This window comes from Asterias amurensis, chromosome 11, assembly GCF_032118995.1.
Source record: "Asterias amurensis chromosome 11, ASM3211899v1".
Taxonomy (NCBI): domain Eukaryota; kingdom Metazoa; phylum Echinodermata; class Asteroidea; order Forcipulatida; family Asteriidae; genus Asterias; species Asterias amurensis.
Genome location: NC_092658.1, coordinates 18,583,406 through 18,598,027, shown reverse-complemented (window position 1 = coordinate 18,598,027; position 14,622 = coordinate 18,583,406). Strand labels below are relative to the sequence as shown.

At 39.4% G+C, this 14,622-nt stretch overlaps 1 protein-coding gene across 6 annotated transcripts in view; it reads right to left on the bottom strand.

The window, feature by feature from the left end:
* Window positions 1-429: 429 nt before the first annotated feature.
* The window catches only part of LOC139944464 (uncharacterized), a 72,547-nt gene continuing 58,354 nt past the window's right edge, over window positions 430-14,622 (bottom strand). For all 6 annotated transcript variants that reach the window (XM_071941480.1, XM_071941485.1, XM_071941484.1 and 3 more), the window contains 12 exons: window positions 14,406-14,573; window positions 13,515-13,682; window positions 11,456-11,581; window positions 10,059-10,271; window positions 9,421-9,582; window positions 8,650-8,778; window positions 8,149-8,361; window positions 6,973-7,056; window positions 6,610-6,734; window positions 5,624-5,732; window positions 5,140-5,312; window positions 430-4,353 (listed from right to left, as the gene is read on the bottom strand). In XM_071941480.1, the coding sequence (XP_071797581.1) occupies window positions 4,236-4,353; window positions 5,140-5,312; window positions 5,624-5,732; window positions 6,610-6,734; window positions 6,973-7,056; window positions 8,149-8,361; window positions 8,650-8,778; window positions 9,421-9,582; window positions 10,059-10,271; window positions 11,456-11,581; window positions 13,515-13,682; window positions 14,406-14,573 (1,788 nt within the window). In that variant the 3' untranslated portion in view covers window positions 430-4,235. The remainder of the gene's footprint in view (window positions 4,354-5,139; window positions 5,313-5,623; window positions 5,733-6,609; window positions 6,735-6,972; window positions 7,057-8,148; window positions 8,362-8,649; window positions 8,779-9,420; window positions 9,583-10,058; window positions 10,272-11,455; window positions 11,582-13,514; window positions 13,683-14,405; window positions 14,574-14,622) is intronic.

Genomic DNA, 14,622 nt, shown 5'->3' with positions numbered 1-14,622 from the left:
GTAAGGTAAATTCCTTTCTCTCTAAATACGCTTCGGGAGGGGGGGGGGGGGGGGGCGGAAATACCATACCCTACTTATGAGCAAAACCCCAAAGCTTTTTGAATATCCCGAGTTGGTCCGGTATTTCTTTTGTTTGCTGCATAATATCGAATAATATATTTCGAAATCCCCCCATAACCTGGTTTTCTTGTGCCCCCCCCCAAGACTTTTCAGACTTGATATACATTTCACAGATTTTTCCAAGGGCCACCAAAATCGGGAATCATACTTAATCTTACCAGCTTAGAATATTTGTTTTTTTGTTTAGGTCACTTCATCTCCTTTTTGTGGTTTTATTGCAGGATGGAGGAGTGTAATGCTCTAAACAAAAAATAAAATAGAGGAGCTTCTTAAAAACACAAAACAAGAGAAGACTACTTATCAAAAGCGTTATTTATTAAATTTGCAAGGTTTTATTATAGAATCGCTCGTTAATTGTCAAATTATTTCTTTTAAAGATAAGCCCAAAATCAGTATTGGTGTGTTAATAGGCATACAAGGGATAAACATTTCTACTTTAAGCAACATTCTTTAAAAAAAAAATTGAATTTTCCCAAATGTTTAATTAGATGTTCTTTAACTAATGTTTATTACATCAAGAAGAATTGGATAGTAATTACATATTTCGTTAGTTTTATAATATATTGTAATATTTTATAAACACTATAAATCGGGGCTATATATTTTCTTAAAATGCCCAATTTGATAGCGTTCCCAAGAAGAATTTGGCTGGCAAAAGCAGTGTCTATTGAGCAGTACAATTTGATACCAGTGAAACTTGATAAGCAAAACTTTCTCAAGCTGTTTCAGTGTGCTTTCCTGGTTGGCAGCGCTAAAAAAATGGTCCCATGTTAAACAAGACATTCTATTTGGAAAGTTTATTCATATCACCATCCTAAATACAAACACCATCACCAAGGCACTATGTAAAAACATATAATCTATAGTAGTTAACTAAATAAAGAATTGGTGCAAATAAACTACAAACAAGATAGCTGCCATGACGTGTACAAAATAAGGTATAAAATTACATCCGAACCAAATTGTAATAGTTGCTACTGTATTGGACATAGGGTGTTGTCACAAGTCAACTTTTATCTTTGTTTTTTCTTCTTTTAAACCAATTTCTTTTTTTATGTCCATGAAACTAAAGTGAGCTTTAACCTCATTAGTCTGTTTCCTAGAATGAACCCAACACTATGTTAGTACCAGAAGTCCAGAAACATGAACACCATGGCTGAAGTTCTGATCGTTTCATCTACATGGATGAACCTTCTCATATTCACCAGCATGGGGCATTTATTTTGAGTGCCCCTTAAACAGGGCAATGGCTAACTGGCAAGATGAACACAATGTATTCATTGAAAAAAATAGTACTAGTTTAATTCAAACGACAACAAAACCCAAACACAAGTCTTCTGACTGTTAATTATCAAATGGAAGCCTGAAAAACTCACAAACAATTAACCCAAAATGTTCCTCATACATTAGGGGCATAATTCCAAACCCTGGCTTCCGATCCAGCTTCGGGCTGAATTTGATGCTTGAAACACTGCAAAATGCACACTGCTCCAAAACTGATGGAGCCAAGGCCGGGCCAAGCCCAAGCCGGAGTTAAGCCCAAGCTTAAGTTTGGTAAAGGCCCCTGGCATTCAGTTGAGGAACACCAAGGCTAGTTTGGACAACTACATCCGTGCAACAGGTCTACAATTCTATCTATGACTGTACAGTTAAAGATTTGCTAACTCGGGCTAAAAGGTCTGCATAATGATTGATCATTTCAAAGTGATTTTTGGTTTAAGTTTGCAGGAATTGGGCTACATTTACAGCAAAATTTTAAACTCCTGTTCAGTTTCATTATATATACAAGCGGCAAACCAATCTAGTATTTTGTCATATCTCTTTAGAGACAATTATACGTTGACGCGAAAACCTGAACATTCAGAATGCTAAATCACATGTTGACTTGTTCATGGTTGTGGAAATTTTTAACTTTTTTTTTTTTAAAGATTAATCGCGTAGGAAAATATCTACTATTCAGGAGCCTAGTCTAAAGATTCAATAATGGAATGCATTAATTGTTAATCGATTACTTTATATAATAGGCAAAAAAATCCCAGCGCAGAAAAAAAAGAAACTCATGAAAGTTGTTTCGAAAATTAAATACAAAAACAAAATAGGGTTATAAATAACCTACAAATACAATATTAGTAACTCTAGCTAGAACATTTTTGTTAAAGATGTTTTTCAACTTCTTATTTGTTTTAATTTATTTATTTGTAAATATTTTCTAGTGGTAGATTTATTATGTTGTACATTACATCACGTGCTTTAGCGCTAAGGTAAAAACAAAATTAAATACACCTAGAGCGCAGTTTAATCTTGCATATTTATGTTAAATATTCATTGCTCGACTAATAATCCTTCATCTGGAGAGAATTCGACCCAATAAAACAAAATTACCAACTGCTCCAAACAGTAATTTGAGCTGGGGGAAAAGGGTTAAGTATTTACTAAACGTATCAATCCCACTTTATCAAAAGTTGTAACCCAACATCTACCCTGGTGCTTCACTATACTCACTCCATAACTAACACCCTTTAAGGCTTATCCTAAGATATCACTTGACACGATCAACTTTATGGTGAAGGGGGGCGGGGGTGCCTTGGGGTGTACTTCCCCACTTGCAAGCTCCCCTCATGCCCCATCGCCGGGTTTACAGTCTAGGGGATAGGTACTCTAGTACCTTGGCTGCTAAGTGCTAATCCATCTGGAGCACTGGATCATGTTACCCTTCCTTGGGGGTTGGGGGACAATACACACCCCTCTGGAACTTGAGTAACATCCCCTCTCTAAGGATCTTAAGAACTGTACCCCCTTGGTTAAATCCTTCGCCGTTCTCTTTCCACAGGAAAGCGTTACTAAACAAACCTAAACAAAAAACAGCACACACAACAAAAGCCTACTGTTCTGTCTCTACTGTATGTATGTATATATATATATATACTGAAATACCATCCAAATAGCAAAACATGTGCTTGATTAATAAATCCATGTACGAAAAAATAGAGAGCTAAATAAAAAGGGTTACAACGTATTTATAATCGCTGATCGAAAAATGTTATAATCTATCATTAAACTAAATATATAAACTCATCATTATCATTTGTTTTCAATATCAAAAAAAAGGAAATTTTCAATTATTAGTAGGTTGTTGTTCATGTCAAGTTTCACCACTCTTATTACCTTCACGATGTACTTAGTTTCACTTTAACTCCACTTTTACATTGACTACTCAGCTGATGTCTATAAAAACTAAAAATCTCATACATTCACCTCCCTTTATCAAACAAAATTTGTCCTTAAATGAAGAAACTAAAAATTTTCCCCTCCCAGTTTTTCCCCCCAGATTGTTTTTTTGACCTATTACACCATCATTGTTACTGTTACAAAACCTACTTATATACAAAATGCTATTGATTTTCAAATATTTATAGGCCCTTTTTCATGAAAGGTCTGAAGGTTATGGTTCTAAAACACAACACAACCCTATGCGTCATAATTTGATGGTACTGTTTGTCGATCACTAAATCAAGAAAATTACACAGCTATCAGGTTTAAAATGTTGTCGTCACACTTTTCTTGAATTTTTATTTTTTTTAAGAAATAAATGCCGGGACTAGCTACCATGCTTTCAATACAGCTTTAGTGAAAAGCCAAAGTTGATACAAACACCCTGCTGAAAATCAACGACTTCAAAAACAATTCTCAACCAAATATGCAGGAAACATTAATCAAATTGGTTAACGCAAGCTAGTCCTATAAAGTAAAAACAACAAAATAAAGATTCAAACCCCGGAGAAATTTAAAGCTAATTTGAAAATTGAAACTGAAATTAAAAAGCACTTCGTATTCAAAATAGTTTTTAAATTTATTTGTGATGGTGACATTTGTGACGATGTATGGACGACTATTCTAATTGTTAGTATTGGTGCCACAGACGAACTTACAACCTAAAAACAGCTCTAGGATTGGCTCTACACCCTGAATCTTTTCTTTAAACTTGAAATAATAATCATGCCTAGACGCATGACTTACTCCATGTTCAATGCCAAGCTATCATTTGAACCTGTACCCTTCTGGATGGTCCATGGTTAGGCACCGATTAAGTTGCATAATGAATTTGAGGTTATCTTTTACTCCATGCCCTCCCCTGTGCCGTCTGGTGCATCGTCAGCCGAGCTGGTGCTCTCTACTGGTGCAGTACGCCGGCTTCCACCGCCGTAACGACTTGGACGTGAAGATGCAGTATTCCTAAAACAGAAATAAAAAAACATTTGATTGCTGGGTGACAAATTATATAACCTATCAAGCCGAATATGTACTGAGCTATCATGTTTTGTCCATGAGTAATGAATGCAAGATAAGACATTCCATATTTACTAAAGAGCCACAGAGCCTGCAGCCGATTTCACGAAAAGCTAGGATTAATCCTAACTCGAGTTAGGACGAGTAACCCTTCCTAACTTAGGATGGGTTCAGTTCGTCCAACGTATTTGTATACAGAACTGAACTCGTCCTAAGTCCCAAGATTAATTTTAAGTTAGGAAAGCGTTTGGTGAAATCGTCGGCTGGACTCATTTACAGATCTCTGGTCTGACTTAAGAGCAATTGAGTGTTTGATTTGTATCCCGATTGTAATACTTGGGCAAGACACTTAACGGCAACTGCGTCTTATTATACAGCAGTAAATAAGGCGGGGTCTACACGTTAAAACTGAGAATAATAACAAAAGACGAGCTGATAAGAGGGCCAAGGAATTCTCTTGCCTTGCTTCTGTATTCTAATGGGGACGTCGCTTAAAAAAGAAATTGTTTTTTTAATCCAACTGAGGAGAGACCAAAGAGATGTCCTTGATTTATCGTGTCAACCGACGTGTGAACAGAGATCATTGAAGCAAATAATGCATGCCCCTGTGGCTGCCAGTGCTACATACTCCTAAAGGAGTTGAAATGGTTCGAGGATGGATCAAGGTCCAAAGAACAGGGGTAGTAATAGTGTAAAGTGCTTTAGTACATGGTTTTTTAGTGCCAAACTGACCTCATTTTGGATTTTAGCTGGTTGACCTCCCTCATGAGTGCCTCGTTCTGTTCAGTCTGCTCGTCTAGCTCTCGTTGGATCTTGCGTTTCTGGGCATTGATTCGTGTGCACTCATCCTCAGACTCATCCACCTGCCTCTTTAGTGACTTCAATTTGGCGTTGGACTTATCCACCTAAGGCAAGAACAAGGAAAATGATGGTTATTATTATAACTATTTTATTTCTTTCCAAGTTTATTAAAATTACCCCCCAAAAAAGAGATATAAAATAGATATGGAGAAGGCAAGACTAAGGAGAAAATGTTATTTCTAAAAGGTACAGACATGTATTATACACAGGGTAATAACAACTGTCCCAGACTAAAACGAACGTGCACACATACACACACGCTTATTTTGGGTGATAACCTTATTCTGGTAAGCATAATTATTTTGTGCTTAAGCAGCTCTTTATGGGACCTGACTTGCTTTAAGTAATCTCTTACCTGTTCTTTGTACTGGTCTGCGTGGCGTCTCTCATCTTCCATCTGCATGCCCAGCTCCTTGGCCCTCTTATCAGCTCGTCTTGCTGCTTTGGCAGCGGCACTGCGCTCCCTGTTCAAGAAAGAAGAAAAACAACAAAACCATTTACACAGTAAACATTTACAAAACATTTACACAGTACTTTACGTATCTTTTATATGTACAAATTTATAAGTATTTTTATCTGTAAACATGGCTTTCGATTTGGCCTCTGGCTGCAACGTTTCTATTAATAAACCAATTCAAACTTAAATTTCTCATATTAAAGTTTGATTAAGAGCAAAAATAGTTAAGAACTGTCAATCTTAAAAAATGATTCTAGCAGGACAAAGACTAATTTACTAGAAGGGAATTTTGACGTGTGACCCCTGAGAATAATGTGCTGGTGCTTTACCAACTGAGCTAACTAGCCGTATGCAGGTAGTCTCCCTACATCAATTTTTATATTGCGCTTTACCCCAGCCTGAAGGGCATATCAAATCGCTTCAACTGACGAGCGCATAAACATTCTTTGTTTGGGGCACCAGTCAAAAGTCATACACCCCATATACTGCCGTATAGCCAGAAACCCCGCACGGTTTACGATACAACCTGGGAAGCAGCATTGCAGGGAGGGGGATCACCTTATAGGGGATGTGAATTCTAGAATGAAACTCTTTAATGTGGCCAACTTATAAACCACTGCTGATTTCTGAAGATAAACTGTGACGTCAATTTTGTTGTTTTGGGTGCAGAGTGCAGAGCCGCCAACATGTGAATCGTGTAATCAGGGAGATTTTGTAAAACAATCAGTGACATGTTTAGAATTACATTCAGCCTATCGGGGAAAAAGTATCCATAATTGGGGAGATTTTCAAATTTGTTCATCAGAGCATGGAAAGATTGGTTTATTTTCAGAGAACTTTCTGCAGAGTCAGGGAGAGTTTGCAAGTGATAAGTTTCAACTTACCTAGTCTCTGCCTCGAGCTGGTCATCCAGCTGACTTATCTTGCTCTCCATCTGGGCTATTGTTGCTTTGCTTTTCTTGGCCACATTCATCTCAAGCTCTTGAAGTTTGGCTTTCAATTCCTTGTTCTAAATGTCATACAAGAGGTTTGAGATTTTAAAATAACTACTTGCAGGCCATTCATTTCAAGCTGTCTTACAATAATACACTCGGGGTCAAATTTATTGGCTCTGCTTACCGTAAGCAAATAATCAGCGCTTAAGGAAGCAGGGAATTCGGGGCTTAAGTCAAGCGTATTTCACAGGTTTAGGTAATTCTCAAGGATTAATATAGCTGGCCATAACCTAGATCCCACAGTACACTCACCTGTCTTTCTAGAAGCATCTTGGCATTCTCTAGACGTTGGGTGGTTGAGTGCTCCGAGGCCAGCTCGTTGGTGAAAGTCTCAATCTGGCAAATCAAAGACAAGAAAAAAATTATTAAAAATCTGCGCAAATTTACAAATAACTTGCTCCCGTGTCTTACAACAGTTCCTTGATGGGGTGGGGGTCTGCAGGTTCCCCAGTGATCCTTCACTCTTCCGCTAACCCTTGTGGTATCTCAATTTTACCTTCAACAGTGATTGATCCCCTCTTTCCCTGTCACCCCCACCCCCTTCCAGGGCTTGAAATTAACACAGAACCACAGACCTAAGGCCTGTGATTTCAGTGTGTTCTGTGGTCTTGTGTTTTTCTTTTTTAAGAAAATCCCTCACAGTGTACATAACTTTGTGAAAAACTGGTTGACTGTGAATGTGATAACCATCTTTTAATAAGGGAATCAATGTGTGGTGAAGAGGTTTTCAACTAGTGGTTTAATCCCAACAAGGCCTGGTTCTTGTTAATTTTACCTAAACAAAGGCGATGTAAATTATCAAGAACCAGGCCTCGGCGGGTTTAAACCACTAGTTGAAAACAGATTCAACACACTTTGATTCCCATTCATAAAATAAACGCAAAAATTATAATTGTTCAATGATTTCTTTCAACACAACACCCCTCCAGCTATGAAATGGTAAGGCCCTCGGGTAAACAACTCCTTATAAGGAGATTGCTGTGCGCATCGTGCGTATCGCGTGATGTGGCACAACTGTTCCAGCCGTTGCTCTCGACCAAACTGAAGAAACTGTCTTATAAGCACAGGTGCAAGCTCGCGTGTCACGCCCATGTTTCAACACTTTTTACTGGTGTTATATCATCCGTTCAAACACCACCACGTGATGCCCTCTCGACCAATCAGAATGGATAAACTGCCTTAGGTGTTTATGAATTCTCTTTCAAGAGTGTCGAAGTACACATACACATCTACACATAAAACAATTGAAATAGACCATCTCTTTCTGCTTGCTCAACTCATTCTGATTCTGGTCTGGTCAAATAAATGCTAGTCCAGTAAAAGTTCAGAGCTACAAGCCCTGCGGTCTTGTGGAATTTTCCATCCACATTCGAGCCCTACCTGGGAGGAAAAATACCCCCCCCCCCAAAAAAAAGAAGAAAATCCAACCTGAGCATTGCTCTTCCTCTCTTTCTCCATCAGGATCTCGACGTTGCTCTGTTCTTCCTCAAGCTCATCCTCCAGCGCGGAGATGCGTTGCTCCAGGCGTCTCTTATCTTCCACTAGGGTGTTACCCTTGCTCAGGTTGCTGTTGATCTCCTCTTGGAGCTCGTCCCGGTCTGCCTCCGCCTTGCGACGCTGGCGCTCAGATGTAGCCAGGTCCTAGAAAGGGCAAAAAAAAAAAGGATTGTTGTTGAGTTTGTACAAAAAATCATTGAAGTTGCTGATGGCCTCAGAGACCTTTTTGGCTGGGTGTACTACACACTAAACATTATACGTACTCAAAGAGTTAGCGTGTACTTCATATTCAACATAGTGATCGCCTTGCGCATCTCCTTACGGTCCCATCGTGTTTGTGCATGCAGCATCACCTGTGCGCCCTCTAGTACTTATATATAAATCTATGTATGTAGTATACTTGGAAGTCCCAAAACTAGACTTAGTCAGTACCTCCTGTGACTGCATGTGCTCTTGCTCCATTGTCTTGAGCTTGCGTTCTGCTTCACGGGCTGACATGGCTAGATCATCACGACTCTGGCGAGCTTCGTCCAAGTCCTGTTGAAACTCCTTCATCTGGCTCTGTTGGGGGATAAAGAAAATAAAGTATGTTATAATAGTAATAATAGTGGCTTCATATATAGCACGCATATCCGCCACTCAGTGATGCTCAGAGCGCTTTAACATACAGTATTTTCCAGCAAGGTATGTCAGACTATGTTTGAATTATAAGATCTACTCCTCTTACATAGCACCATGTTATGGTTTAATACAAGTTGCTGTGGTGCAATATGCTGCCAATCTAACCTGGAAAACCAGGGCAAAATCGGGGCGCTAAGTGCACTGGGTTCTTTTACGTGCGCTATACAACACATGGGACCAACGGCTTTACATCCAATATGAAAGGACACAAGTGTCACGACTGGGTTTCGAACCCACACTCTGCTGATCAGATAGTTTGAATGAGGTGCTGGTTGACGCTCAGCAACGACACTTCCAATGAGCTGGCTTCATAGTTAATATCTCCCATAGACATGAACTTGTCTCTTGTTTTTCTCTTATATAGATGCCCTTATATCCCCTTCTTCTCTGTGAAACAACTACCGCACAAGTTTACACACTTCTGCTTTGTGGATTTTTCTCAAAATTTGGGAGCCTTCCACTTAAATTTTGGACAGTCAAACTAAATTTAATAGATAGAAATTTGCATCGGGGATAACATACCTGTAATTTACGGACTTGTCTGATGCTATCCTCTTTGACCTTGGCTGCTGCCTCGACCTGACCCTCTAGATCCTTCATGTCCATCTCAAACTTCTTCTTAGCGTTGACTGCGGCTCCTCGCTGCTTGCGCTCCTCTTCAAGCTCAGCTTCCATCTCGCGAAGCTAAAAGAAACAGCAAAATTAAGTTAGATCATTCTTAGCAATTGTGAATTGTATTTGGGGGGTTTTCAGTCCCTCTGACAGAATGGATTTTCCCTACTACAAGGTTTATCCTCCCACGTCTAAAACTGAAATTTCAAAAAAAAGTTGGTGTGCGGTTTTTATAAGGATGCGTAGCTGACTAAATAATATTTTAAAAACTTGTTAACCCAGCCAACCCCACCACCCTGTGTGCTTTGTGACTCTCTCTCTCACTCTCTATTCATGTATTTCCACTTCAGTGCTTTTGTGAAACTTAGTTACCTGTTCATGTTAGTTGTGTTGTGTTGTCATTTAGCCTTTGAGAAAAACTCTGCTAGGGTCAGACGATTTAACTATTTTTGGCACTCTCGGTCCTTTTGTTTGGTAAGTTTTTTACAACAGCCAATTCTATTTTCTCTTAAATAACTCAGATTCTAAAATGGCAGTTCTGCCATTACCTGTCTGATGAGGCCACGTCTCTTCTCTTCCTGAGCCTCCTCCTTGCCCTGCACCTCCCTCTCAAAGTTAGCCTTCAGGGCTTGCATGTTGACCTCCAGACGCAGCTTGGCATCCTCCGTGGCCTGGAGCTCATCCTCAAGCTCCTCCATCTGGGTTCGCATCTCCTCGATCTGAGACTCCAGGTTCTTCTTGGACTTCTCCAATCCGTGGACCTGGGTGGGGGGAGCGTACCAAAATGAAATTCAAACTTGTTGGGAAAACAAATCCGTATCAATATAGCTGTTCATTAGTGCTGGGCGAATAGTGAAATTTTGTTATTCGGATACCGCTGGCCAACTATTCGAAATTAACCGGATATTCGAATAGTTTTTTTCGCCGCTAGAGGGCGCTGTTCGTTTGTGAATGAGATCTTTTGGGCGGATTGATATTAGTTTTAGACAGTGTCACTCGGTTCATTCATAAAAATTACCGGATCTAATTTAAAGATGGCGATTTGCTTTTTCTTTTGATCGTGATTGACTCTACGTGAAGGAAAACTTTTGTAATCTTTGAACAAATTACGTCAGAAATGTCATTGTTTTAACTCTTCACGGAGGTGAGCATAGTTAAATACTTAATATATGCTGTTTTATGCTGTCATAATAGAAGTTTCATAAGGATTCAGACAAAACATTCATATCAGTTGTCGCCCGACGTCTGCGGATATTAAAGAATATCCGGTTACTCGGTTGTAATTACAGAATTATCCGGTTTGTAAATAGGTATTCGCGCCCTATGCGGATATCCGGTTAAGAAAAAAAAGGCATTCGCGGTTACGGATAGGAAAACCTATTCGCCATTAACCGGATATTCGAATAATTCGCCCAGGCCTACTGTTCATGCATAGACACAGTGAAACCTCTCCAATGTCATTCTAAATGTCTACATTGAGTTGTTATTACACTACTTCACAAACAGGATTGTAGCTAAATTATTTTTAGTGGCAACAATAAATCAAATAGTTCACCAAGGGCGAGCGGATCAACAAAATTACCCTTGTTTATTATGGGGCCATTATCATTATCACTGAAGTGCAAGCTTCGGGTATATTGCAAGGTTTCCAAACTGTTTGTGTTATATGGGACCATGTGGTACATAAGTTGAATAGATTTCTTTGTGACATCAGATACTCTTTATCATTAGCTGTGTCTCAGACCAATCCACACTAGACAATATTTTAATTTATTCTATGGGAAATCTGTGCTGGGCGGCACAATGTGTTTTTGCTCATGAGTGCTGGGCAAAAATTGTATGTCCTGGGCAGGCCCGCCCAGCACTGCCCATTGTGGCAACAACACTGTTCACAAAACCAATTCTGGCAAGGCTGAGAAACGCAAAATTTTAAAAACACACTTACATTCTTTCCTACGTCATCCTTAGAGGACATGACCTCTTCTAGCTCAGCGGCCTGAGATTTACGGATGCGCTCGCTGTCTGCCAGCTGATCCTGAAGCTCCTCAAGCTCTCGGTTCAAGGAGATCAACTGTAAAGAAACATACAGAGCAATTAGAACTTACTGAAGAAATGCCGAAAAAATGTTGATGGAAAGGTACGACACTGTCCAATGAAACTGGTGCAAAACAGGTGTCAGAACCCACTGTGAAATATTGAAAGTCTACCTCGCAGTCTCCCAAATTCCCCAATAATACATTCTGCGGTAGCAGGCTACAAAGCAAGACGAGTTCTCAAAAGAACATAATCTGCACATAATATACACACATGGTGTTACCACAACCATCACCAAAGATACCATGCTCAATTAAAACTAGACCCAACAACTCAAGAGGGATAAAGAAACCTGGCACCACTTCATCAAAGCTGCTTCTACTATTCTGTCCAAGGAGTAAGGATCAGGCATGAGAATGGGTAATGATAAAAAAACAGGAAAAAAATTAAGTTGATTGAAAATGTCAACATTCTATCATTTTTGTGTGCGAAGCACACAACACGAGCGCGCAGCGCGAAGTCCCTTACGGCCGGGGTCCAGGGCCCGCTTAAGGGCCCTGGGAGCTCTGGGTATTTTAGAAGCTCTGTGGTGGTCTCTGATGATGCATTTCTGACACCTATTTTTCCAGGTAGAAGTGAGCTACTTTGGTGATTTTTCCTTCTTTTTTTTTAATAATAGGTTTAAGGGAAAATAAGGAATGTAAAGCTCAAACAATTTTGGGTTCGCCTGCGATTTTGTTACAACTCCGGAAAAAGAAAGGGAAAAAAAAAATAATAGTAATAATATTTTAATTTTTAGACGATCTTAACCCTTATTTCTGCCCTTAAAAATGTTTTTTTTCTCACCAACAACCATTTTTATAGGTTCTTGATTTGAAATTCGGTTGTGTAAAAGAAATTCTTTTGCAATTTAATGTTTGTGATTTTAACGATCCGTCGGCGACGCACATTTTAAAATATATATAGGCCTATATATTTGGCGAGAGCGATGTGTTTTTGAGAAAGAGGTTGTTATTCAGCATAGGGTATAACTGGAACGAGGTTGAGATAAGACCCCAACATAGAAATAGAACCAATGAAGAAAGCACGTCGTCCGGACGTACCGTGTGTTCGCTAGTTCCCAATATATCTTTCGCTGGTTGTGAGGCAAATAACAGGTACCAGTTTTCCATGGCCTGCCGGCGATCTCAGATTCGTGCCGCGCCGCTCATTGGTTCGTGTACAAACCTGCACGTACACAGTACACATGGTGCAAACACGTGCATTGTTTTTTCAGTAGACTTTCAAAAGTCTCCACACGTGTTATGTTTGCTGTTGCAGCAGCGAGCGCATTACACGCAAACATTATTGAACCGTACCACTGTAAACGAAGCGAGGAATGAGGCAAGTTTATACATCTGTCGCTGCTGCCGCATGCATGCGCGATGCCAGGAAGACCACAAGCCGTAAACTGGGCCAGTTGCTTGACGGCAATTTATTGTTTAGGTGCCGTTTTTTCATGAACGCCGTACGTGTGGATCCGCGATAATAACAATTACAAAGGTAAACTTACATTGTCTGACTAGAGAAGAGGGATTAGAGAAATCCAAATGTATACCCCCAAAAACCTACCCCCCGAATTTTATAGCAAATTCACATCGAACTCGGAGACCACAATTTTGAAAGGAAAAAAACCGGAATTCCGGTTTAAACCGGAAGATTCTCATGCCTGAAGGATGATGATGATGATGATGATGATGATGATGTAAACGCAAACCAAATATACACTGATACCTCACCATGTAATGCTTCAAATCCCATATTGACAATTTTGTACAACTCCTAAAAATCACAGTGCTGAATCAATTTTTCTTTCGGCATTAAATAAGTAAACAAAAAAATAAATATAAATAAAAATAATAATATGTAATAATATTTAAAAGCCAAACCATAACATCACTACTATGCCTTTGAAGTCACTAGTTACATACCTTGGTCTCTTTCTCTCGCAGCTCTTTATCGGTTTGATCTTTGTCCTGGCCAAGACGTTCCTTCTCGGCTCTCTCGTCGGCCAGCAGGGCATCAAACTTCTTCTGCTTCTTCTCTAGGTTGTTGACAAGAGCACGCTCCTTCTCCATGTCAACGACGATGTCATCAAGCTTCAAGGCAAAACAGAGAGACAATTGAAAACATCTTCTCTCTATACCACAAACTAAGATGACACTGGGAAACTATTGATGTTTTATTTTCAACAAAAAGCTTATTTTTGTCAAAATATCAGTATTATTAAAATACTATTTTGATATCGATATTGCCAATGTGACTTTTTTAATCACATGAAATATCAAAAATTCATACTAAACATCCTTTGTCCTCGCCACTTTACTCATATTGGTTCATAGCCACCAATTGTTTGGCTATTGATTGAGAAACTTTGATTGGCTATTATTTTCCCGCTTCTTTCTGGATCCTTCCCTTAATCCCTTTCCCCTCTTTTTCTATAAATGGATATGTATTTGTTTGTACTTGTTTTATGCCTCTGAAGAACGTCCGGTTTGGATTGAAAGCTAAGGCCATCTACCCTATTCATTAAATATCGTAAAATTTTGATATATTTAAATTGCATCGAAAAATGTTTTTTATACTTGTGGCATGTGTATGTGGCTTTTTGTACTCCCCTTGTGTCTTCACACTCTCTATAGAGATTTTAAGAGGAGTTAATATCCGTGTGAGAACATTTGGGGGGACACCCCTATCACATATCAAGCATGATGTTACTCGTTCTAGTGTTGAGTTTCAACATTTTCTCAGTGCTTTCAAAACAGAAGGTTTTCCTCCTAAATAGTTTGAGGAGGTTAAAGGAATGACGTCTCATTATTTACCTCAGCCTGGAGACGTTTCTTGGTCTTCTCCAGTTTGTCGCTGCTAGTAAGGACCTCCTCCAGACGAGACTGGACTGCTTCCAGCTCTCGTTGGACTCGCCGTTGAGCCTCGTCAGATGCATCTATGGAAGACTGGTCCTCTTCGTGTCTCTTCTTGGCATCTTGAAGCTGAAAGATGAAGAGAAACTTGTGATAATAGTCTTCAAGAAATCAGGTT